Genomic DNA, 24,960 nt, shown 5'->3' on the forward strand with positions numbered 1-24,960 from the left:
GAGCCACTAGATCAAGGGAAGAAGAGATCGGCGGTGGTGGTTCGGTCGTACAGGGTGACGACAGCGAGAGGAGGGAGATGAACGCGCCACGGGTTGTTGCTGGCTACAGAGGGGAACGGGCCCAGGTGGGGAGGAGGGAGCTGACCCACCTGCACTATCTAGCGCCCGGCTAAGACATAGAGGAAAAGGTTCTCCCTTTTTAAAATACACAAAACACAAACTTAAATGCCCACTGCCACACAGGGTTTGAAAAAGAAAATAAAAAATACATGGGGCATAAGGGAATTGTGCCCTATTTAACAAAAATATTACTTAGATTTTTAGAGCAATAAAAATATACACCAAAACAGGAATTTTAATAAGTTGTTTTGTAAATAAAAACCCCATAACTTAAGTTTTAAAACCCCAAGACAACACCCCTTCAAGCACAAGGTAAAACACTAAATGATCAACATTTCTAAACCAGGTTTAAACAAAGTTAATTCATAAGTTCAAATATTAATGGAGAAGGGGGTTTTGAAACCTTGTTTGAAACACCACTGTTTTGAAAATACCACAACATCAACACAAGCACACTAGCATTCATAATCACATTGGCACTCATGATGATCAAGCAACATCAACACAATGGGATTGCCATGAATGCAATGAATGACATGATGCAAGATGAAGACACAAAATAAAACCACATGAAATGATAACTCTTATAACATCCACAACATGGTACTCCAAAATAGGAAAGGTTACATCTGAGGTGTTACACCAACCCTGTGAGCAACCCCAAATATAGGTTTGTTTTTAACATATTTCTGCAACAAGATATCTTTCCATAATCCTGATTCATTTTCCAGTTTCCACAGCCACTTGGCTTGGAGAGTTATATTAAAGATTAATAAGGCCAAACCACCCTACATCTTTGGCATGCAGCAAGCCTTCCAATTCACTAAGTGGATTTTTTTCTTATCTTCATCAGCCTGCCAAACCAATCTAGTCGCGTGAAAATCTGTTTTTTCTGACCCCCCCACACACACATGCACACATTCATGGGGTAGAAGGACATCATGTAAATGGACATATTAGTGAGACATGACCGAACCAAGGTCACCCTCCGTGCAATGTTTAGCAGCCTCCCCTGCCACGCCTCTTCTCAACTTTTTCAACATTTTATTTATAATCCTCTTACGAGAGACAGGAAGCCCCAAATACTCGAGTGGCAATTCTTCAAGTTCACATGTACCCCCCAAGAATATTTAACTTTTGTGGAAGTTAATAGTGAGGCCAAATATTTGCTCAAAAGCAGTACAAATGAATTTTAAACTTCAATCATTATCTTTATCGTATTGTAAAAAAAAAGATACCATATTGCAACATGTTTACCCGTGCGTCATATGTTTCATTCAACACCCCTTTTACAAAACCCTCTCTTCTTGCATTATCCATATTAATTGCAAGAGCATCTACAACTAGGTCGAAAAGGAGAGGAGACAAAGCATCCCCCTGTCTCAATCCTTTGTGTTTTTAAGGTGATCTACTAGACGAAGAAAAGTTTAATTAAAAAGATACTCCCTCGATTCAAAAATATAAGATGTTTTAAATATTTTAATATAAACTGCATACAAACCGCATGTGTAAACAAACACACTAAAATCTGACCGTATACACCTGAATAAAAAAAATTAAAACCTTATAACAACGAACAGATGGGGTAGGTTTTAAAGGATGGATACAGGATGAGCGTTAGAATTTGAAGGATCTACCGGTGTTAAATGAACACTCCACTTAGGACTAAAATGAGCTTTCTCTCTATCTACTTCCTCCGTTTCTAAATATAAGTCTTTTCAGAGATTTCACTAAAGGACTACATACAGAGTAAAATGAATGAATCTAAACTCCAAATTATGTCTACATACATCCGTATATAGTCTCCTAATGAAACCTTTAAAAGACTTATATTTAGGAACGGGAGTATTCCTTCTGTGTCTAAACACTCGAGGACTAAAAAAAAGAGAGTAAAGTAACAGATATAGACCGTAACTACGAGGGGCTTAACGGGAAAGGCACAAACGCAATCGTCGTTTATTTTCGTTTACACGCACACACAATTGTTGCATTAGGATACACGTTGAGTTTCCTGGAGATTTTAACGTGTCCCTCCCGTCTCCCTCCCAGCTTCCAACTCGCCCGTCACCTTCGTCTCCCTCATCACGCGAAATCCAATCCAAAACCAAGAAAAAAGGCCCCAAATCGTAAGCCCTCTCCTCCGCACCCGATCCTCCCGCGCCGCCCGATTCGATCCGGCGCCGGGCCGCCGATCCCCTGCGGCGGGATGGAGGGGGCCGATCGCCTGTACCCCTCGATCGAGCCGTACGACCTCGAGCCCCCGGAGCTCGACGCCGCCGCCGAGGCTAGGGCTTGCGACCGGCCGGTGAGGTGGGACGAGGAGCCCAAGGAGGTAAGAATCGAGCTGCCCCCTCTCCGATTCATCCCCCGTTGAGTTCGCCTTCTCTGTAGATTGGAATAGCCGGGTTGCGTGGTGAGTTATTATTTATATCTGGGCTGGATTGCGATCGGGGAGTCTCGCGTCTGGTTAGCCGTAGCATTGGCGCAGTAAGTATTGCCGTATTGGGTGCTTAGGATCGAGGAGCAGAACCCTTCCTGAAAAGGTATGGAATTTTAGGTTCATGCTGGTTACGCGTGCAGTTCTATTTGTGCGGTGAGTAGCAGCTCTACGTGTTATTGGGGATGTTGAGGGTCTGAGCGATTAAAAATTCTTGCTTTTCCACTTGCGTTTCCGTTTGAATTTTGTTGTGGCTGCGGCTTGAAGGCTTGCCGCACACAAAATGCATCTTTTTCTAATCAGGTTTTGGAAAAAACTTGGACTGTTTTGTAGTAGTACTAAGTTTAGTACGTGTATATGCTACTCTACAAGGAAATGTGGGTGGGGTGGTTATTATCTTCTATTCTATGTGTAGAAGCATGGATGCATATATTTGGAAATGCATTCCTTGCCTATCATCAATAAATGGAGTTTCCCTAGAATAGTAAGCAGTTGACTAGAACTCGTTGTTTTCCCAATCCATAGCCATAATTGCATTTGTATGCAAGTGTTAGTGTGGACTGTGGACACATTAACACAATTGCTGTAACTTCTTGTGAATACCAGGGAATCCACATATGTGAGCAAGGAGCAAAAGATAATCCTGTGGAACATGACATGGAAGACCACCTTAGTGTTGTCAATATCTTTGAGAGTGATGATGAAATGGCCGCCTCGAAGAAATCAGGAGAAAACGTCTATTCTGATTGCCCACTTCGTCAACAAACTGGCACCTGGGTACCTCCTTCTGTTCCACCGATGACAAAGCATGATCATGAGGAGTGGCAAAAGGGCTTTGTCTCAAATGCTGGGTACTTCGCAGAAGACGAATATAAGTGGGACATAGATGAAGACATTAGGGAGATGACAATGTGGGATGTGTTTGCTGAGATGGCTGTTGCAGGAAAAGATAAATTATTATCTGTTGCATCATATGATTTTGGGAGGCATAGCATGTCTCTTGTTTCACACTTCCTTCTTCAAGCGGCTTTGGATGATAACTCTCAAACACTTGCAGAGGCCAGTGTTGGTTCTGAACATGCTCTGCTTGAGACCGAACCAACAAAGTGGTTGCCTGATAGTGCTGCTCCTTCTTGCATGCTTTGTGGAGCACGCTTCCATCCAGTAATTTGCTCTCGCCATCATTGTCGTTTTTGTGGTGGGATATTCTGTGGCGGCTGCTCAAAGGGTAGAAGCTTGATGCCTCCGAAATTCGGAACTTCAGATCCTCAAAGGGTCTGTGATGTTTGTGGAGTACGTCTTGAGTGTATTCAGCCTTACCTGATGAACCAGATAAGTCGTGCTTGTCAACTTCCGACTAAAGATTTGACAGACCTGAGCACCTTGAGATCATGGTTAAACCTTCCATGGGCACCAACCATGGAGTATGAGATATACAAGGCTGCAAATTCCATACATGGGTATTGTAAGGTATGCCTATCCTATAATTTAGTACCTATTTATGTTCACTAATTTGGTCCAAAGTGTTTATGGCGTAATGCGTTTGGTGGTGACTGACCCCCTTCACTTCATAACTTTATAATACTTATGGTCTATGCCAAGATGACTTCATAGACACAACCTAAATTTGTATTACGGCAAATTAAATAACTAATGAGCATCATGTAGTGCTAAAATAATCAGCATCAGGTACTGCCAATGTATCACTATCAGCAAGCTAAGTGATTTGCACACCAGCACAAAGCCCCCTAAGCAACACATTAGCAGGCACCAGCACTAATTGAAATACATAAGCAGAACAGAGCAGCAAGCCAGCAACTATAAGCAGCTCAAAATGAGAGTACAGAACAGAGCAGCTTAGGGAGGAGGGAGAGGAGAAACTGGAGGGCAGGGATCGGAACAGCTAGTGGGAAGGAAGAGAAGAAGTTGGCGGAAGGAAGAGGCTTACCTGCTGCTGTGAGGAGCGACGACTTTTAGCGTGTAAAACAGAACAGCAAGGAAGAGGGGGAGCTAGAGGGGAGGGAGAGGAGAAGCTGGCGGGGAGAAAGATGATTCATACATGACGGGGAGGAACACATAGCAGAGAGGTGTGGCGGCGCTGTGGCCATGCAGATCTAGAGGCACCGGAGCTCAGCAGGACCGGAGTTGGCGGGAAGAGGCGCCTCTGCAGCGAGGTTCTTCCGCTCCTCCTCCTCTTCTTCTCTCTCTCTCTCTCTCTCCCAATTGGGCCTACAAAGTAAACGGGAGAAAGCCGATTTCCTCTCCATCCCCTGCTTTTTCCCATGCCCAAGTTTCCCCCCTCCCGCCCAGCTTCTTCCTGCGCATGACTGCTCAGACACAATGTGGCATCCAGAATCGACCAAGACAACTCAATCCTAGCCGTTGACACGTCATGCCCCTATGGCGGATGCCACAAACAATTTTTGTTCTGATGGTCGACGACTTGCAGATGCCATAAAACCTATGATTTGGCCGCTCACTGTTCCTTTTTGTTGGTGGTATTCTCTTGTATATATCATCATTTTCTTGGAAACCATGTGTTGCTGTGCCTTTGTTTCCTTTGTAAAACGTACCTCTGCCCAATCAATAGCTGCCGGTTTCTAGATTATGCATTATCTATCATGTTACATCTTACATCTGTATATTACCCTGCAAATGAGTAGGAACCAGGGTCCATCAAAAAGCAATGGAATCTACAGCTCTAGACCTCCAGCTAGTTCAAGCCCGTGTAACATAACCTACCTTCATTTGGTTTGCAACCATTCCTAATCTTAGCCTGCTGCCTCATTTCATGACCCAACCCATTTCAACAGTGTTGGAGGAGATAATAGCAATTCTTACCAGGCATTGACCTTATGGGTTGTCACACTTTTTACTTTATGATAGTATATTTGGTACAAAATTCTTACCACCCCTAACTGAACCCAATCTTTCCATTCCCTTTTTCTGTTACACGGGAAGTACTGATTTCATTAACCCATAGGTATACCATTGAGGTTGTAATATCCACAAGGAAGAACTTTTCTATGTTTATACTTCCCGAAGTGTTTGGCAGATCAATGTTATCCACGTATGGCATTTTAAGCCCTTTCCTGATCTTAAATAAATCCATTCCTTTCAGAATTTTATAACATTAACATTAGACCATCAAACTCCACCTTTTCATCTTACACTAAACTCTGCTACTGAGCCATTGAATTATCATTGCTGTGTTGACTGTTCATGGAATCTAGGTTACATTAGCCGAAAATATATTTATAGAAGTTGAGGTCGTAATAAGAATCTTAGAACTTGGTATCAGCTGTGTGTTCAGCTAGTTATTTTGGATCAACTAGAACACTACTCACCAAGCTTACCATGATTAAATGCATTTTTTAGGTTGGAAAGCTGAATCCAGAGAAGTCCATTCCTGATTCAATTCTTAGACAAGCAAAGGGGCTTGCTATAATTACTGTGGTAAAGGTTGGAATGATGGTCACATACAAAATTGGTACTGGGCTGGTTATTGCTCGCAGAGCTGATGGTTCTTGGTCCCCTCCTTCGGCCATATCTACTTGTGGTGTTGGATATGGAGCTCAGGTCAGTGTCCTCTCGAGTGTTCGATTTCTATCAAAGAAGCTTGTGTATTATTATAAAGTCCTGATAGCATATGGAATATTTTCCGGCATTCTGCATTTCAGGCTGGCGCTGAGTTAGCTGACTTCATCATTGTTCTGAGGAACACTGATGCAATTAAAACATTCAGTGGAAATGCACATCTGTCACTTGGGGCTGGTTTCGGTGCTTCTGCTGGTCATCTTGGACGGGTGGCAGAGGCTGATTTCCGTGCCGGTGATGGTGGTTATGCTGCCTGTTACACATACAGTTGTAGCAAAGGTATGGCTGAAATCATCAGTAGCTGAGCATACTGCCTGACTGTACTTCGTTCTTTTAATTATATCTTGTTCAAATTTCTCCAAGACAATGTTCTTGCAGTTTGCTGATTCTGTTCAAAAACCAGAGCGACAAAAAGATGGAAACAATTTCTCTTGAGTACCACTTAGTTCTTAGAGTAGATGCCACTATGCCAGGTCCCCTTATTTTTAGTTTTGAATGATCAATACTAATCTGTGTGTGTTTTACATTGTTATAAGCATTATTCCCTTATTTCACATTAAACATGGCATTGTTGATTCCGACAAATTGGTTAGTGTATAGCTTTTACAAATAGCTTTTGTAACTCGGGTACTATTAGTCGCCAAACAATATATAATCAGATATTATTGAGTTTTATTGCGATTGTCTGTTAAAGTAGTTTGATGTTTACACATATATCCAACATTCCTGAATACTCTAGCTTCTTGTGATAATTTGTGATCTAGACCAAGAATTGTATTCCTGAGAAAATGGCCCATAGACCTTTATGCTTTAACCATGGTCCGATAAGCGGTGGCCACATACCTAGTTATTGGTATCTCCTATGGCCAAATATACACTAGTGTATTCAAATTTGTATTTCTGTCCTCTGGGCAGTTGAACAAAATGAGGTCATGATGATCAAGTATTGCAACTGCTGGTTTCAACATTTCTAGAAGTACATTCAGATAACTTGTTAAATTAACATGTGGTATAGAAGTATCTGTGTAATAAATTGTTACATTTGAGTTGTACTACATTCGGGGTTCGGGCTACATCACCTGTTGGATCTGGAACAAACGGTTAGGATGACAGTAGGGGTGGGCACAAAAACCAAGAACCGAAGACCGAAGCCGAAAAAACCGAGACCGAAGCCGAAATAACCTAGAACCGAAGCTTCAATTGTTTGTTCGGTTAGTAAATGGCAAAAACCGAAATTAGTTTGGTGAATTCGGTCACTGGAGTCCGTTGACCGAATCTCCCGAATGAGCCGAAGTATTTTACTACTCTATATAATATTAAGTAAAGCCCATCCAGCTAGGCCGATTAGCCCATCAAACAAGTAGTGCACGTCAATTTTTCTTAGCCTTTTCTTTTCATCACAACCACAAACATATGTAGGCTTTGTTAAAAGAAAAAAAGAAACAGGCCTTACACCTTCTCCTGGATATACTCGAGGCGTCATGGATAGCGACGTCTCCTTGCTCTTTCCCACAACACGTTGTCACCCATCAGCTTTTTTAGTTGCACACTGCCCCATGAAAGAATGCGCTCGCTGCCTGCTGCCTATCTAAACCTATCTTGCACAGTTGCACTTCTCTGCAATCAAGTCTGGCGAGCGGCGGACCTTCAAAAAAAAGTTTGGCGAGCGGCGGTGATTCTACACTGAAGTGTATCGGTCCTACTCGGTCAACCCGAGCACCGAATCGAATATCTGGTGCACCGAATCCTCGGTCATCTCTTTTTTAGTTAACCGATCGGGTAGCATATTCTCAAAACCGAAATTAAAAATAACCCGAAGTACTGAACCGAACTCTTCCGGGTAACCGAATGCCCAGGCCTAGATGACAGCATTAGCATGTATTGGATGGTTTTAATTTAGCACAGACAGTAGTACAAACTCTTAAACATGGACTGTATTTTTTTAATCTGCAACAACGCACTGACATGTGCTGTAACTTACAAAATGTATTTGCGCATATTTGTAGCTGATAACCGTGGGCATAGCACTGCAGTTTATGTTCCTCAGTTCCGACTTTGAACTGAAAAAAGTGCGATGGTACTTTGAACTGTTTTATTAGTACTAGGTGTATAATGATTTGCTTCTGTAATAAGCAGTTAATGGTATAATTATTGAGCATCGTTTGATAATGATATCTTCAATACCATATTATTACAAAAGTTGGGTGCATACTGATGTCCAACTAAGTGTAGATTTTCTATAATAATGTTTGTTTGGAATGTTAAATTTGTACCGTTGGTGACAATGGTGAATCCGTCTGGTGAACTCTACTTTATCACTCATACACAGTTTATGTTTCATTCACTCCTGATGTTGTCAAAAAAATTAAATCTTTCTCTGCCAGGTGCGTTTGTGGGATGCGCACTCAATGGAAGCGTAGTATCAACCCGAAACTCTGAAAATGCCCGGTTTTATGGTGGTCCAGTCAAGGCATCAGAAATCCTTCTTGGTTCACTGGCCAAGCCACCTGCCGCCGCCACTCTCTACAAAGCTCTATCCACACTATTTGATAAGATAGGAAAGTAATCTCTGCCTATGTCGTGACACGCATTGTGTCCCTGTTGGTCGTCGCCTTCCGAGCTTCGGTGTCTCTAGGTAATTTGCTTGCTTGCTAATTCCTGGGTGTCGGTCAAGCAACTGTACAGTTTGCCATTCGTTGGTACATGAAACAGGTCATCTATCCAGTGCCAGAAACTACTCTGTAAATGTTGTACATATGATCACAATTGCGCGAGAAATGAAAGTGAAAGAAAATTCTTCATCAGTTCTGCCTTTGATTGAAACCTGCCTGGCAATTTACTGTTGCAATATGAGCACTTGCTCGTTCTTTGTTTCATCTAGACCATTTATCATGGACCAATTTCTATACATCACAGGAAGTATGGCAAAAAGGGCCTGCCGGTTCCTGGAAAGTGACCATCTGTTGTACCTCCGCAGTGCTTCCGGTCTGAACCCTGTGATGGTGTAATTTATTTCGTTCCGGCGGTGCAGTACGTGTCCATGCACCGTGATGTTAATTTTGCCGCTACCCAGAGAATTTTATCATGATGGCACCAATGGATGATAATTGATGGCATGTGCTGTGTACATGTACTACGGGTGACCTTTCCTGCAGGCTTGCGGCTGTGGCCAGCTTTTTCAGTTTGGCTGCCGCTGACCCATCATCATGACGGCAGGCCTGCATGGAGATTGTGCCATGGAGACGCTGTTGCTGGTGCGCTGCTCAGATTCTGATCTGACATGCTTGGGTCAAGCTGGTCGTATAATCATCACAAACCCTGCAAAGGCCGGGGCTGTCATACATGTATCTAATTTGTTTTTCTGATCTAAAAAGAGGACAAACTGTCAGTCAACACTGAGCATGTTGCTGTTTTAGATCTGGTATAATGCCTAAGCTCCATCTAGGTTGAACTACATAAGGACAACTCCAACGGCCGATCAAAATGGACGGCTATTTTATTCGTTTTTTGTTTGTTTGGGTCGAGCCATGTCCGCTTAAGCGTTTGGGTCGACGGGATTCATTTTTGTTGACGTGCGATATATATATATATATATATATATATATATAGAGTATTTGTAAAAATACTAAAATGCATAATTAAACATTAAAAGCCGACCACGAAGATCGGCGACAGTCCAGGCGTCTGCATTACATTAATTAAATATTTAAAAACCTAAAACTACGAGGCAACTCTAGGCGGCGTTGTCGTCGTTGGGGCCAGCGTAGGCGCGGGACCGGTCCACGGGAACGCCGCGTTCCAGAGCGCAGCTGCCTGCGTCTTCATCGTCTACCCCGCCGGCGCGGTCTGTGTTGGTGGCAGCGCAACAGCACGGGCGCGCTCCTCCTCCTTCAACTTTCAGCTCCATCAGTCGAAGGCCTTCGGCGCGCTTAGCCCGCAAGTGCTCTGTCCTCCAGTGCTCGAGGTAGGCTTGCTCCTGCCGCGGTGTCGCGCCCAGCCAGATGGGCGACGCACTGACAAACTCGCTGACAACGTCGGTCCACTGGTAGACCTCACGCGGCTCCGCGGGCTTGGGCTTCGGCGAAGGTGGCGCTACGCAGTCGTCGACGGCCAACAGCGCGATGGCCTCCACGAGCTGCTGCTGGTACGTCGCCTCCTCGTCGGCCCTGCGCCGCTCTTCCTTTTCGCTATCGCGAAGAACAGCTGCCAGCGCCGCCTGGTAGGCGGCCTCAGCCTCCTGGTCCTCGTTGCTGGCGACAGGCGGGGGCCGCGGAGGGCCTCCTGGGTGCACGTCGCGCACGCCACAACGGCGCTGCTCTACCTCGAACCAGAGCTCCTAGTTGGGGGAGTCGACCGCGTGTGCAGGGTTTTGCTGCTGCTCCGACGTGAGCAGATGCCGACGGCGGCTCACCTCCTCCACGTGCACCCGTGCCGACTGTGGCACGGCCGACACGGGATCCTCTCCAGATCTAGATGCCAGTGGTGCGGCAGGGTGACATCGGGGTAAGGCAGTGCCGCCGCGCTTGGTGCACCATGACGCTCACATGCTGGCGAGGCCGGCGGGAAGACGCCGGCGGGGAGATGGTGCGGGGGTAGAGCGGGGCCTTGCCCTTGTTTGGAAAGGAGCCGACCATGATGCTAGGGTTTGGTCGCTGAGGAGGTGGCGAGATGGGGACGGATGGGTTCTGGAAGCAGATGAGGCGGAACCCACCGCACGCTCAGATTAAAGAAAGCCGACCGCGGTTGCTGACACGTGGGCCCGAGGAGGGCGACCATTATAAATAATGTTGACCGCGGTGATTGGGGGCGGACACCGAAAGGACGCCCGTGCGTCCTCGCCGACGCATTTCAGTCCCAAATTTGGACCGAAAATGGATCGACGCGAACGCGGAACGGACTGTTTTAAAAATAGATCGATGCATTGAGTCATCCGTTTTATGCACGTCGATCCCAACGAACGGTGATGGATGAAATGGGTCGCCCTGCTCTAATCATCCGAACCCACGTCCACCAAATCTATCCCAGAACAATAAACCGTTGTACAAACAATGCAATGCAAATGCCTTTCTTCTGCACGTTCACCGCATGACCTTACTGCTAGTGAGATTGGTCTGGCGCATTAATTTTTGAGACAAGAGTCATGATTAGCCGCCGCAGGTGGGAATGACGGCGGCATCGGAGGGCAAAAATGACAAAAATGACCCCTGGGACGAAAGAACTCACGGATTGACCCCTCGGGGGAAATAATTCACCGGCCTGACCCTTTTCTGTGGCGCCCGACACCTAGGCGCCACACTGTACTGTGTGACGCCTAGAGGTTAGGCGCCACACCCCCGACCACGTGGCAGGGAGGGCCCCACCCCCAGGCAGTGTGACGCCTAAGCCTCAGGCGTCACACATTGTAATGTGTGGCGCCTGACCCTTAGGCGCCACACACTGACTTACAGAGCCAAGGGCCAGCCCCCTCCCCACCCCCCTCCCCACCCCCTCCCTCATTCCCCTCCGCCAGCCCCTCTCCCAGCCACTGCCCCCTCCCTCAAATCCTTCTCTACATCACCAAATCTGAAGGTTTGGAGCGGGCATTTGTTGTCCAATCACTCCCCTAAGGTAATCCCCACCTCTCCCCTCATTCTCATCCAAAGGAAAATCTTTTGTGTTCTTTTTTTTGCAAATCTGAGGAAACCCTAGTTTTTCATGAAATGTGGGATGTATATCATATTGTTTTATTTGTTTGGGTATGATGGGGTTAGGATTAGGGTTGTTTGGATGTGTGCATTATGGTTGTTTTAGGGTTAGGCTATGGTTAGGCTAGGGTTAGGGATATTTGGTTGTGTTAGGGTTATGAGGGGGTTAGGGTTATTTGGAAGTTAGGCTATGGTTATTGTAATTGTATGATTGCTCATAAAAAGGTTCTATGTTTTGTTGTTTAGGTATGGGAAGAACATGTGTTTATGTTCATCACGTGGACAAGGATGCCTTTTTAAAAGGCAATATTGATCCGGACCCGGATGAGCTTGACATGGTGTTCGATTTGTGTCCTAGCTATGCTGAATTGTTGGAACAAGTCCGAAAGGATTTGAATTGGATGGACCCTAGTGATGTAGTTGAGTTTGTTGGTAGGCATAATGTGGGATTCGGAATGCACATTCGTTGGAAGACCATGCGTGTCAACTCCGAGCAACGTTGGCTTGCATACAAGGATACGGTGGCCGAATCACTAGAAAAGGCTCTAGAGTTATTTGCCATGAAAACAAATGTTCCTAACTTGTTGGATTTGAACCGGGTTTCCTCTTCGATTGTTGAAGCTATTCCTGCAACCATCAACGAAGAGGCCAGCATTGAACCTCTTTCTTGTGTGTATGAGGCTAACGAAGAGGTCAACATTGAACATGAACCATTGGTACAGGCTAATTATGAGCACTATGATGATGGTAATGTTCTTCATGACAACAATCTTGGTGATTTGGACAAATATAATTTGCAAGAGACAATGGACCATTCCATTCCGTACTCACGTGGGTATGCCTCTGAGTCTGACGATGAGGGTCCCGATGAAGAAGTTGATGAGGAAGGGTTCACGGCAAAGGAGGCTGAAGCTTTCACGAAGGTATTAAAGCGTGATCACCGGACACCATTGTTCGAGGATCTTAGCCTTGCGGATGAAGCCGTGGTTGACGAAGGCGAAGGCATATTGTTTGGAGTTAGGCCACCTTCTCATCGGGACACACATGGGAAGAATATTATTTTGCCGGGGTCAAAGTTCGAAACATTCTTTGAACTGAAGATGTGGTTGGATGAATATTCTGTTACGCATTACAGGCCACACAAAGTTGTTCATTCAAACATGAAGCTGCGTTACACGGTTGCTTGTGAGGATAGAGGTTGTCCTTGGATTGTCCGTGTAAGACCATGGAAAGGAGGGCCAGGATGTAACATTGTCAGTTGTATGCCTCACATGTGTCAAGGCAAGAGGGTTGATGGTGCCGTATCGTCGCAAAGCCATAGACAACTAACCTCCGAGTTCATCGCTTATAGGCTTTCCAACTCCATCTCCTCTCTTCCTACAATGAGCATAAAAAGCGTACAAGACCTTGTGAAAGCCCTCTTTCACTACGAGGTGAAATATGGTAAGGCATGGGAAGCAAAGCAAGCCGCATTCAAGATGTTGTATGGTGATTGGGAGGAAGCATACAACTGCATACCTAGGTTGTTGGGAGCTATTGCCCACACTAACCCGGGCATGGTTCATGTGGTCGAGCCGTATGGGGAGAAAACAAGGATTAAGAATGGAAATAGGGTTCGCGTATTTGGCCGTGCATTTTGGGCATTTGAGCAATGTGTGAGGGCTTTCCAGCACTGCCGTCCTGTCATCTTCATCGATGGCACGTTTTTGACCGGACAATTCAAGGGCACTTTGTTGGTTGCAATAGCAAGTGATGCCAATAACAGGTTGATGCCTTTGGCTTTTGCTTTGGTTGAGGCAGAGAACAATGTTAACTGGGAATGGTTCTTGCATATTTTGAGAACCAAAGTATTACCGTTTGAGAGGGAAATATGTGTCATATCGGATCGTCATCAAGGCATACTTAACGCGGTTGACATTGTCATTCCTGGCCATGCTCCTTTGCATCATCGATGGTGCATGAGGCATTTCTGTGCAAACTTCTACCGGGCATGTGGTACCAAGGAGTTGGCGGATGATCTTCAGGATTGTTGTCAAGCATTTTCTGACAAACGATTTGCAAGATTGTACAATGCTTTGTTTGTAAACAAAAAACTTGATGCAGGTGGGCTTGAGTTTCTTAACAGGCACATTGAACTTCGGGCCAAGTGGGCACGAGCTTATGACGAAGATGGCCGAAGATATGGTCAAATGACGAGTAACATGGCAGAATGCTTCAACCGGGTGTTGAAGGGTGTCCGTGCGTTGCCGGTGACGGCAATAGTTCAATACACATTCGACAAGTTGAGAGCATACTTTCTAAAGTACTCACAAGAAACAGATTATCAGATTGCGGGAGAGAACAAGAAAAAGTATAAGTACCAGTTTCCACCAAAGGTTGAAAAATGGATGGTATTTCAATCACGGAAGGCTGACTCCCAAACGGCTACCCTGTACAACAACGAGGATTGGACATATGAAGTGAATGAGCCCGGAGGAACGGCAAACGATGGCCAGCAACACGGAAACAGGGCGTTCAAAGTTTCTATATCCTTGTGTGATTGCTCTTGTGGGAGGCCAAGGTTGCTTCATCTCGCATGCTCGCATTTGTACACGGCAGCTCGCAGTAGGAATGTGGACGCAGCACACGATGCGGGAGATGCCACTCAACCGCCCAATTGCATATTAGGGGACAATGCATTAGCCAAAGATGTCTTTCCTGCACGCATAGTGCATTCAGCTCGAACGTGTGTGCATCACCAAAGTTTGTCCCGACACCATATGGCTCCCATTCAACCTACAACACAAGATGAATACCACAATTCATTTCACTCACAACATAGAAGCTGGAAGTCAACTCTGAAACCATCTTACCTGCTCGGGGGTAAGCGAATCCATCTCCTTGGTGTATTGCTTGTACAATAGGTTCACTTCGCTTGCCACCTCCGATACCAAGTCCCACTTGTAAGCCCATGTAGGTTGCCGTACAGGGTTGTCGTGGTCATCCCAGGTATTCCACTTTGAGCTTTTAGGGCGTCCAACAGGTAGGCGTTCCCAGCTCCATACTGAAAGTAGGAGCATACAACCACCAACTCCACCGTCCTTTGTCGTCCTGCGACAAGCATCGTCCAACTACAAGTAACAACAAACATGCATCAGTTTAGCAGAAAAAGATAACAGAGAGTACTTAATATTAACAATTTATTACCTGCCGATACAAGTAAGCCAGTGCGGCCGAGCCCCAGCTGAACTTGTTGTCCAAAACAGTCAACGCCTTCAGCCACATCCAAGGAGCATTCTTGCCTGTGCCGTCCGCAAAGATAGTCCTAGAGATGACGTACCACATGTAGACGCGAGCATACCTCTGGATGACCTCGTCATCTGCGTCCTCAGGACAATGAGCAAAGTTGGCGGCAATCCAAGTGAAAGTGGCGCCGGCAGGGACTCTATCTTTCTTCCCTCCATCTTCCACCTCCGGCTCTTGCGGCGACATACCAATAAGAGCCTCCATTTGATGCCGCCATCCCTCAGAATCAGTGCTCATACATAGTGGCTTCCCCTCGATGGGAAGAGCGGTGATCATGGAAACATCTTGAAGAGTAACCGTCATCTCTCCGGTCCGGAGGTGAAAACTATGTGTCTCCGGCCTCCAACGATCAATGAGTGATGTGACTGCCGCAGCGTTCAGATTTGGAGTTGACCGACTCACAAGCTGCACGAATGGAAGGAGTCCCGTCATCTCGATGTACGGGGTGTACCGCTCATCGTAATGCATTACAGAGGATGCCCCATGAGACCGGATCTTCAAGGGCGTAAGCTCCTGCAAACATATAGGAGAAGAAGATATCAAGTGCTTATTACATTTTCAAAATATTACTAATCTACTAATCATTTTCTACTTACCATCTTCTTCTCCGACATGAAATAGGCCCGGTGTTCAGCGTCATAAACATCATTCAGAAGCCACACCATCCTACAAATCACAAAAAATTACTCATTTACTCATATTCAAATAAGACTCATATACTCATATGAACTACTACTAATACTAACTACTACCACTAACTACAAACGAAAACCTAATGCAATTCCTATACCTACTACTACTAACTACTACTACTACTAACTACTAACTAGTCATATACTAACTAGTCAAATCCTAACTCATATCCTAACTAGTCAAAACCTAACTCATATCCTAACTAGCTAAAACCTAATGCAAATCCTAACTCATATACTAACTAGTCAAATCCTAACTCATATCCTAACTAGTCAAAACCTAATACAATTCCTATACCTACCTCTACTACTAACTACTACTACTACTACTACTAACTACTACTACTACTCAATATTCATATACTCAACCAAAACCAAAACCTAATGCAATTCCTATACCTACTACTACTACTAACTACTAACTACTCATATACTCAACCAAATCCTAACTAGTCAAATCCTAAGAACCTACTCAAATCAATCTACTAAAATCAATCTACTCAACCAAAACATAATAAAATTGGATAGAAGGATGGGAAAGGGAAGGGATGGGGGAGGACATTACCTTGGGGGATCAATCCAAGGAAGAAATCCTCAGATCTGAAGGAGATGGGGGAGGGGATTAGGGAGGGGATGAGAGCCAGCCGCCGCAATGGAAGTTTCTGTTTGAATGAGGGAGGGGGTGGGGAGGGGGCTGGCCCGTGGCTCTGTAAGTCAGTGTGTGGCGCCTCAGGGTCAGGCGCCACACATTACAATGTGTGACGCGTGAGGCTTAGGCGTCACACTGCCTGGGGGTGGGGCCCTCCCTGCCACGTGGTCGGGGGTGTGGCGCCTAACCTCTAGGCATCACACAGTATAGTGTGGCGCCTAGGTGTCGGGCGCCACAGAAAAGGGTCAGGCCGGTGAATTATTTCCCCCGAGGGGTCAATCCGTGAGTTCTTTCGCCCCAGGGGTCATTTTTGTCAGTTTTGCCGCATCGGAGAGAGATCATGGATTTCTCGTCTAGAAATCCAAATAAACTTCGACTGTAACATTGGAAAGGCAGAAAGACAGTAAAAGTTTCCCTGTTTCAACTTGAACACCTCCAAGACAAAACCAGGCAGCAGTTATTAGGTTTCAGACAAACTATCAATGGAACGGAGATCTCACAGTAATCAGCACACCGGTTAACTGGCCGTGGGAATAATATGATCGATTAACTGTTCTCGCAACGTCTACCGCTGAGAGGATCCAACAAGAAGATGAATGAAAGGAATTTCTAACTGCTCTAACCAGCAAGGCAAAATTGACAAAAATGACCCCTGGGACGAAAGAACTCACGGATTGACCCCTCGGGGGAAATAATTCACCGGCCTGACCCTTTTGTGTGGCGCCCGACACCTAGGCGCCACACTGTACTGTGTGACGCCTAGGACGAAAAAACTCACGGATTGACCCCTCGGGGGAAATAATTCACCGGCCTGACCCTTTTGTGTGGCGCCCGACACCTAGGCGCCACACTGTACTGTGTGACGCCTAGAGGTTCGGCACCACACCCCCGACCACGTGGCAGGGAGGGGCCCACCCCCAGGCAGTGTGACGCCTAAGCCTCAGGCGTCACACATTGTAATGTGTGGCGCATAACGCTTAGGCGCCACACATTGACTTATACAGCCACGGGCCAGCCCCCTCCCCACTCCCTCCCCACCCCTCCCTCATTCAAACAGGAACTGCCACTGCAGCGGCGGCTAGCTCTCATCCCCTCCCTAATCCCCACCCCCATCTCCTTCAGATCTGGGGATTTCTTCCTTGGATTGATCCCCCAAGGTAATGTCCTCCCCCATCCCTTCCCTTTCCCATCCTTCTATCCAATTGTATTAGGTTTTGGTTGAGTAGATTGATTTTAGTAGATTGATTTGAGTAGGTTCTTAGGATTTGACTAGTTAGGATATGAGTTAGGATTTGGTTGAGTATATGAGTAGTTAGTAGTTAGTAGTAGTAGTAGTTAGTAGTAGTTGTTAGTATTAGTAGTAGTTCATATGAGTATATGAGTCTTATTTGAATATGAGTATTAGTAGTAGTTCATAGTAGTTAGTATTAGTAGTAGTTCATATGAGTATAGTTCGTATTAGTAGTAGTTCTTAGGATTGTAGGATGGTGTAATTTTTTGAATATGAGTCTTATTTGAATATTAGTTAGTATATGAGTAATTTTTTCTGATTTGTAGGATGGTGTGGCTTCTGAATAATGTTTATGACGTTGAACACCGGGCCTATTTCATGTCGGAGAAGAAGATGGTAAGTAGAAAATGATTAGTAGATGAGTAATTTTTTGAAAATGTAATAAGCACTTGACATCTTCTTCTCCTATATGTTTGCAGGAGCTTACGCCCTTGAAGATCCGGTCTCATGGGGCATCCTCTGTAATGCACTACGATGAGCGGTACACCCCGTACATCGAGATGACGGGACTCCTTCCATTCGTGCAGCTTGTGAGTCGGTCAACTCCCAATCTGAACGCTGCGGCAGTCACAACACTCATTGACCGTTGGAGGCCGGAGGCACATAGTTTTCACCTCCGGACCGGAGAGATGACGGTTACTCTTCAAGATGTTTCCATGATCACCGCTCTTCCGATCGAGGGAAAGCCACCATGTATGAGCACTGATTCTGAGGGATGGCGGCAACAAATGGAGGCTCTTATTGGTATGTCGCCGCAGGAGCCGGAGGTAGAAGATGGAGGGAAGAAAGATAGAGTCCCTGTCGGCGCCACTTTCACTTGGATTGCCGCCAACTTTGCTCATTGTCCTGAGGACGCAGATGACGAGGTGATCCAGAGGTATGCTCGCGTCTACATGTGGTACGTCATCTCTAGGATTATCTTTGCTGACGGCACAGGCAAGAATGCTCCATGGATGTGGCTGAAGGCGTTGACTGTTTTCGACAAAAGTTCAGCTGGGGCTCGGCCGTACTGGCTTACTTGTATCGGCAGGTAATAAATTGTTAGTATTAAGTACTCTCTGTTATCTTTTTCTGCTAAACTGATGCATGTTTGTTGTTACTTGTAGTTGGACGATGCTTGTCGCAGGACGACAAAGGACGGTGGAGTTGGTGGTTGTATGCTCCTACTTTCAGTATGGAGCTGGGAACGCCTACCTGTTGGACGCCCTAAAAGCTCAAAGTGGAATACCTGGGATGACCACGGCAACTCTGTACGGCAACCTACATGGGCTTACAAGTGGGACTTGGTATCGGAGGTGGCAAGCGAAGTTAACCTATTGTACAAGCAATACACCAACGAGATGGATTCGCTTACCCCCGAGCAGGTAAGATTGTTTCAGAGTTGACTTCCAGCTTCTATGTTGTGAGTAAAATGAATTGTGCTTTTCATCTTGTGTTGTAGGTTGAATGTGAGCCATATGGTGTCGGGCAAAACTTTGGTGATGCACACACGTTCGACCTGAATCCACTATGCCTGCAGGAAAGACATCTTTGGCTAATGCGTTGTCCCCTAATATGCAATTGGGCGGTTGAGTTTCATCTCCCGCATCGTGTGATGCGTCAATTTGGTACTTTCAGCCACATCCGCCGGAGTGGGTGGACACGGACACACAGCTTCACAGGTAACAAAAAATAATTACTGATTAGTTTTGTTCTTAGTGTTGAGCGAGCTACTGATGTCTTTTGTTAAAAGCAGGTTGGATAGGAGGAGGCAGCGAAAAATCAAGGATTGGCAGAAGCATCATAAGAGCTATGTCGTTATGTTCGAGCAAAGTGTGCACGGAGGTTACTCTGTTTCACATAGTGAAACTAAGAGAAAAATTAGAACAAAGTGAAACTAAGAATAGCCAGTTTACTCTGTTTCACATGTGTGGCGCCTAAGCCTTAGGCGCCACACATGTGAGGTGTGGCGCCTTAGGCTTAGGCGCCACACATGTGAAACACAGGAAATAGAGTAACAGAAAGTGTGCATTTTCGATGCCAGTAGGTTTTCAATTGTGTGGCGCCTAAGGCTTAGGCGCCACACAATGGAAAACCTACTGGCATCGAAAATGCACACTTTCTGTTACTCTATTTCACATGTTAAGATCCTCGAACAATGGTGTCCGGTGATCACGCTTTAATACATTCGTGAAAGCTTCAGCCTCCTTTGCCGTGAACCCTTCTTCATCAACTTCTTCATCGGGACCCTCATCGTCAGACTCAGAGGCATAGCCACGTGAGTACGGAATGGAATGGTCCATTGTCTCTTGCAAATTATATTTGTCCAAATCACCAAGATTGTTGTCATGAAGAACATTACCATCATCATCGTGCTCATAATTAGCCTCTACCAATGGTTCATGTTCAATGTTGACCTCTTCGTTAGCCTCATAGACACAAGAAAGAGGTTCAATGTTGGCCTCTTCGTTGATGGTTGCAGGAATAGCTTCAACAATCAAAGAGGCAACCCGGTTCAAATCCAACAAGTTAGGAACATTTGTTTTGATGGCAAATAACTCTAGAGCCTTGTCTAGTGATTCGGCCACCGTATCCTTGTATGCAAGCCAACGTTGCTCGGAGTTGACACGCATGGTCTTCCAACGAATGTGCATTCCGAATCCCACATTATGCCTACCATCAAACTCAACTACATCACTAGGGTCCATCCAATTCAAATCCTTTCGGACTTGTTCCAACAATTCACCATAGCTAGGACACAAATCGAACACCATGTCAAGCTCATCCGGGTCCGGATCAATATTGCCTTTCAAAAAGGCATCCTTGTCCACGTGATGAACATAAACACATGTTTTTCCCATACCTAAACAGCAAAACATAGAACCTTTTTTATGAGCAATCATACAATTACAATAACCATAGCCTAACTTCCAAATAACCCTAACCCCATCATAACCCTAACACAACCAAACATCCCTAACCCTAGCCTAACCATAGCCTAACCCTAGCCTAACCCTAAAACAACCATAATGCACACATCCAAACAACCCTAATCCTAACCCCATCATACCCCTTATCCTAACATACAAACAAATAAAACAATATCATATACATCCCACATTTCATGAAAAACTAGGATTTCCTCAAATTTGCAAAAAAAGAACACAAAAGATTTTCCTATGGATGAGAATGAGGGGAGAGGTGGGGATTACCTTAGGGGAGTGATTGGACAACAAATGCCCGGTCCAAACCTTCAGATGTGCTGATGTAGAGAAGGATTTGAGGGAGGGGGCAGTGGCTGGGAGAGGGGCTGGGGGAGGGGGTAGGGAGGGGGGCTGACCCGTGGCTGTATAAGTCAATGTGTGGCGCCTAAGCGTTAGGCGCCACACATTACAATGTGTGACGCCTGAGGCTTACGCGTCACACTGCCTGGGGATGGGCCCCTCCCTGCCACGTGGTCGGGGGTGTGGCGCCGAACCTCTAGGCGTCACACAGTACAGTGTGACGCCTAGGTGTCGGGCGCCACACAAAAGGGTCAGGCCGGTGAATTATTTCCCCCGAGGGGTCAATTCATGAGTTCTTTCGCCCCAGGGGTCATTTTTGTCAATTTTGCCAACCAGCAAAGGCACAAAGAATCAATGAATGGTCCACCACATAATACAATGTACACCCTTCTGACAGAGTGCAGCGACCACAGTCGTATCAAGGACAACTGAAACCAGTTTGCAAATGCAAGATCACATGATGAATGCCACAGGACTTGCATCAACTGCTCTGCTCACTGATGACAAATGGCCTCCACCATTCCATTTCTTCCACATGTCCAAGGTGTCCTGCTAGCATTCCATGCCGTTTCCCCATCTTTCCATTTTTTTTAAGTAAGGAAAAAAAGAAGAAGAAATAAGCTAACAAAGTTGCATAATGTAGCTAAAATGCAAGTCCAGACCAGACCAGATCAGACCCCTGAAAGAGGATGGATATCATCCGCAGAGGATCGTCGAAACGATCCTTCAACTCCCTTCTCTCTTTCGACGAACACCGAGCTTGCAGAACATCAGAACGACGCCCCAATGCAAGTATCAAAGGGAAGACCCAGGCGAAGAAGAGACAGACACTTGTGGCAGCAGCATCGTCATCAGAATGGTGGTTCTCCGCGGGTCCTTGAGCTCCCGAGGGTGAGCTCGAGCTCGTCCGAGGCGCATTCCTCGTGTATCCGCTCCCCTTCCCACGCCTTCACCAGCCCAGGCGGCGACCCATTGTTGTCATTGCTGTTGCTGCCAAAGGCGAAATCATCCGCTGCGCCGTCGACCATCTCCATCTGGACATCGTGGTGAACCGGCGGGTGGTCGCCCATCACCGGGGAGCAGGTCCCGCTCTGTCCAGGGGTGCACGCCCTCGACGAGCTTGCAAGGGCGATCCCAAAGGGGTTGTGCGAGACAAGGTTGTACGTCGGCGACGAGGGCCCGGCCGACGATATCTGGAACCCGGCCAGCCACGCCGGGTCTGGAGCGACGTGGTGGCCGGGGCTCGGCGGCGTGGAGTTGGGAAGGGAGGTGTAGTTCGCCCCGGCCCATGGTGGCAGAACGCACTGGTTCTCCCAGTCGGTCTTGACGCGAGGCGTGTGAGTCGGCGAGCTGGACGGGGGCGTCACCGGAGCACTGATGGAGCCTCCATTGAAGTAGAGATGGTGGAGCTGTGGGAGCTTGGAGGAGGAGGCAAATGAAGGGTTCGACGAGAGGTTCTTGAGCCACGGGATGAGGGAGCTCCCCTCGACGCCGCCAATGAAGTTGTTTCCACCACCAAGAGTGATGTGAGAAGAGGATCCGGAGCTCGGGAAGGAGGAGGACGCAGGGCTTGGGTTGTATGAGGCCCGTGGGCTCGGCTGATATGAAGAGCAGGGGCTTGCCGAAGCAGACCTCATTGGATCAGGACGCGCTTGTGGAGGAGGTTTACATCCCTGAAATACAAACAAGAAGAACAATTAACACAAGTAGAACAACTAACAATCTAATTAATTACATGCAAAGGAAATGTAGGTGCCCCGGACAGCAGCTGTGTAGCTGAAAATTTAGTCCATCACACCATTAAAATTTACCTAAATAGTTGACGCATCAGCTTGCAACTATAATAAATTTACCAAAAGAAATGTGGCGATTTCCAGTGGAACACTTATACAGAAGGAAGTACCTCGGTTTGATCATGCAAGAAACTAGTGAGTATAAAGATTACTGCAAGTTCTTGAGAAAAAGCTCAGTATATGAAAGAAATGCAGGGAATTGGAAAGTTCCAGGCAAACGCAATATTTTCTGCTCCCTAACTATGGAGATTTGTCTTTTGTAAGGAGGTAATTGTGAAATTTTATTCATATTACTTGTTACTGAAATCCTAAATCAGGAGGTTGTTAAAACTGAGGAAGCCACGTCGCAATCCCCATTCCTGAATCTTGCTAGACCCCATTCCCCTTAATTGGCAACCGAACTGCCTAAATCGCAAGAAAAACAAGCATCTCCCAAGGAGCAAAACAGTTCGAAACTTGTTTGTCCTTTCCTTATTTTGATGAATCATAACTCCAGAGGCTGCTAAAACAGAGGAAGCGACATTGCTTTCCCCGTTCTTGAATCTCCAGCTTCGCTGACATGACACGAAAACAGCCTGAATCCAAACAGCACGGCAGAAACCAAAGGAAAATAATTTTCAACTAAAGGCAGCTAAAAGCAAAAGGAGAAATTGCATCGCATTTGGCGCATCCGAGAACAATCCTCTAAAAGCAACAAAGTCACCACAGCATTCCTAAACCAAGAAACTTTTTTCAATTTTAAAAAGAAGCAAGAGAGAAATCGCTCCAGAACCATCGGCTCTGAATTCTGATGTAGAGTAGAGCGCATATCGCACTTGCGCATTCAAGAAACATCCTCTCAAGCAAGAAAAATCACCACATTATTCCTAAAAAACAAGGCAGAAACCGTGACTTGCCATGGGAACCAGCTGAATCCAAGCAAAAACCGAGCACGCCCGTCCCAGGCATCAGAACTAGCCGGATCAAACACACGAGCGCGCTCAAGAAACACTCAAATCGAATCCGCCGCCGCCACCTCTGGCTTACGGTGGGCGTCAGGAGCTACGTGGCCTCGCGGAGAGACCGGGCGGCGGAGCAAATTAAGGCCATTGCGAGGAGGAGCGAGCAAGAGCAAGAGCAAGATTGGATGGGTTACCCTGCGGTAGGTGGTTCCGTCGGGCTCGACGACCCATCCGGCCTCGTTGCAGAGCGCCTTGAGCACCTCATTGTTGTCGCAGTGCTTGGGGAGGTTGTAGTTGCCGTAGGCCCTGAGGCCGGTGTAGATCTTGGCGGCGATCGCCCGGCGCCGCCGCTCCCTCCGCCGGTTGTTCTCGCGCTCCCTCCACGTCGGCACCCTCGTGCCGCCCAGCCCGTGACCGCCGCTCCCTCCCGCGGGGCCGTGCATCATCGGCGCGCCCGCCGCCGCCGCAGCCGCCGCTGGATCTGCGAAGGCTGGCCCTGGGGTTCGCCGCGTTGCTTCGCTGTTTCTTGCGGCCGCAGCTCTCTCAATCTCAATCTCTCGGTCGATTGCTGGCTGGTTTGTTTAGTATTTGTGGGGAGGAAGAAGGAGGAGGAGGAGGGAGGAATTGGCAGTGTGAACGCAGCTGCTGGCTCATGCCGCTGTCTGGCTGGCTTAAACGCTCAGCTCAGCTCGCGAGTGGGAATTGCCACCTTTTCTTTCCATTTTTTTTAACGCGCGGCTCTTACCACATTCCCGTTTTACCCTCCGCGTTTTACGGTGTAAAATAAGTACTGGAGTAGATTCTGTACGGTTCGGTCAAAAAGATTCGTGTGGCTTTGAAGGAAAATGTCCATTTTGAACCCTCAAGTTAAAATTCCGGTCGATTGCACCCTAAATTATGCAATCCCGGTATAAATCAAACCTTCTGGCCATTTTTCAAACAGGGATTGTCGATGTGGCACGCGATGATCAGGATTGGCCGGCCCAGCTCATGGAAGCACGTTTTTTCGTTCGTTTTTTTTCTTTTCTGTTTTTTCCTTTCATATTATTTTTTCCTTCCGTTTTTATTTTAATTTTTTTTTTCTTTTATCCTTTCATTTAAATTTATCTTTTTTGCTTTTATTTTCTGGTTCTTTTTTCCTTTCGCTTTTTTTTCTTTTTTCTTTTCTTGTTCTTTTTCCTTCCTTTTTTTTGGGGTTCTTTTTTGCT

General features: G+C 46.3%; 2 protein-coding genes across 2 annotated transcripts; one reads left to right on the forward strand and one right to left on the reverse strand.

Moving 5' to 3' along the window:
• The first annotated feature begins 2,107 nt into the window (after positions 1-2,107).
• Positions 2,108-8,958, forward strand: LOC123408650. The gene is made up of 5 exons (XM_045101709.1): positions 2,108-2,452; positions 3,164-4,027; positions 5,936-6,136; positions 6,238-6,433; positions 8,539-8,958. The coding sequence occupies exons 1-5, from the start codon at positions 2,327-2,329 to the stop codon at positions 8,718-8,720; spliced, it is 1,569 nt and encodes a 522-aa protein (XP_044957644.1). The 5' UTR covers positions 2,108-2,326; the 3' UTR covers positions 8,721-8,958.
• Positions 8,959-21,369: 12,411 nt separating this feature from the next.
• LOC123410116 (protein BZR1 homolog 3-like) lies at positions 21,370-24,437 on the reverse strand. The gene is made up of 2 exons (XM_045103005.1): positions 23,947-24,437; positions 21,370-22,691 (listed from the first exon to the last, which is right to left on the reverse strand). The coding sequence occupies exons 1-2, from the start codon at positions 24,196-24,198 to the stop codon at positions 21,870-21,872; spliced, it is 1,074 nt and encodes a 357-aa protein (XP_044958940.1). The 5' UTR covers positions 24,199-24,437; the 3' UTR covers positions 21,370-21,869.
• Between the last annotated feature and the right edge of the window lie 523 nt (positions 24,438-24,960).

This window comes from Hordeum vulgare, chromosome 7H (genome assembly GCF_904849725.1).
Source record: "Hordeum vulgare subsp. vulgare chromosome 7H, MorexV3_pseudomolecules_assembly, whole genome shotgun sequence".
NCBI lineage: Eukaryota > Viridiplantae > Streptophyta > Magnoliopsida > Poales > Poaceae > Hordeum > Hordeum vulgare.

What these genes read in the sequence shown, in the direction of transcription:
- LOC123410116 (XM_045103005.1), bottom strand. Translation starts at nt 24,198, where the DNA reads ATGATGCACGGCCCCGCGGGAGGGAGCGGCGGTCACGGGCTGGGCGGC. An exon ending in ACGGAACCACCTACCGCAGG is followed by an intron (nt 22,692 to 23,946) that starts GTAACCCATCCA and finishes TTTGTATTTCAG; the next exon opens with GGATGTAAACCTCCTCCACA.
- LOC123408650 (XM_045101709.1), top strand. Translation starts at nt 2,327, where the DNA reads ATGGAGGGGGCCGATCGCCTGTACCCCTCGATCGAGCCGTACGACCTC. An exon ending in GTGTTGGATATGGAGCTCAG is followed by an intron (nt 6,137 to 6,237) that starts GTCAGTGTCCTC and finishes TCTGCATTTCAG; the next exon opens with GCTGGCGCTGAGTTAGCTGA. An exon ending in CACATACAGTTGTAGCAAAG is followed by an intron (nt 6,434 to 8,538) that starts GTATGGCTGAAA and finishes TTTCTCTGCCAG; the next exon opens with GTGCGTTTGTGGGATGCGCA.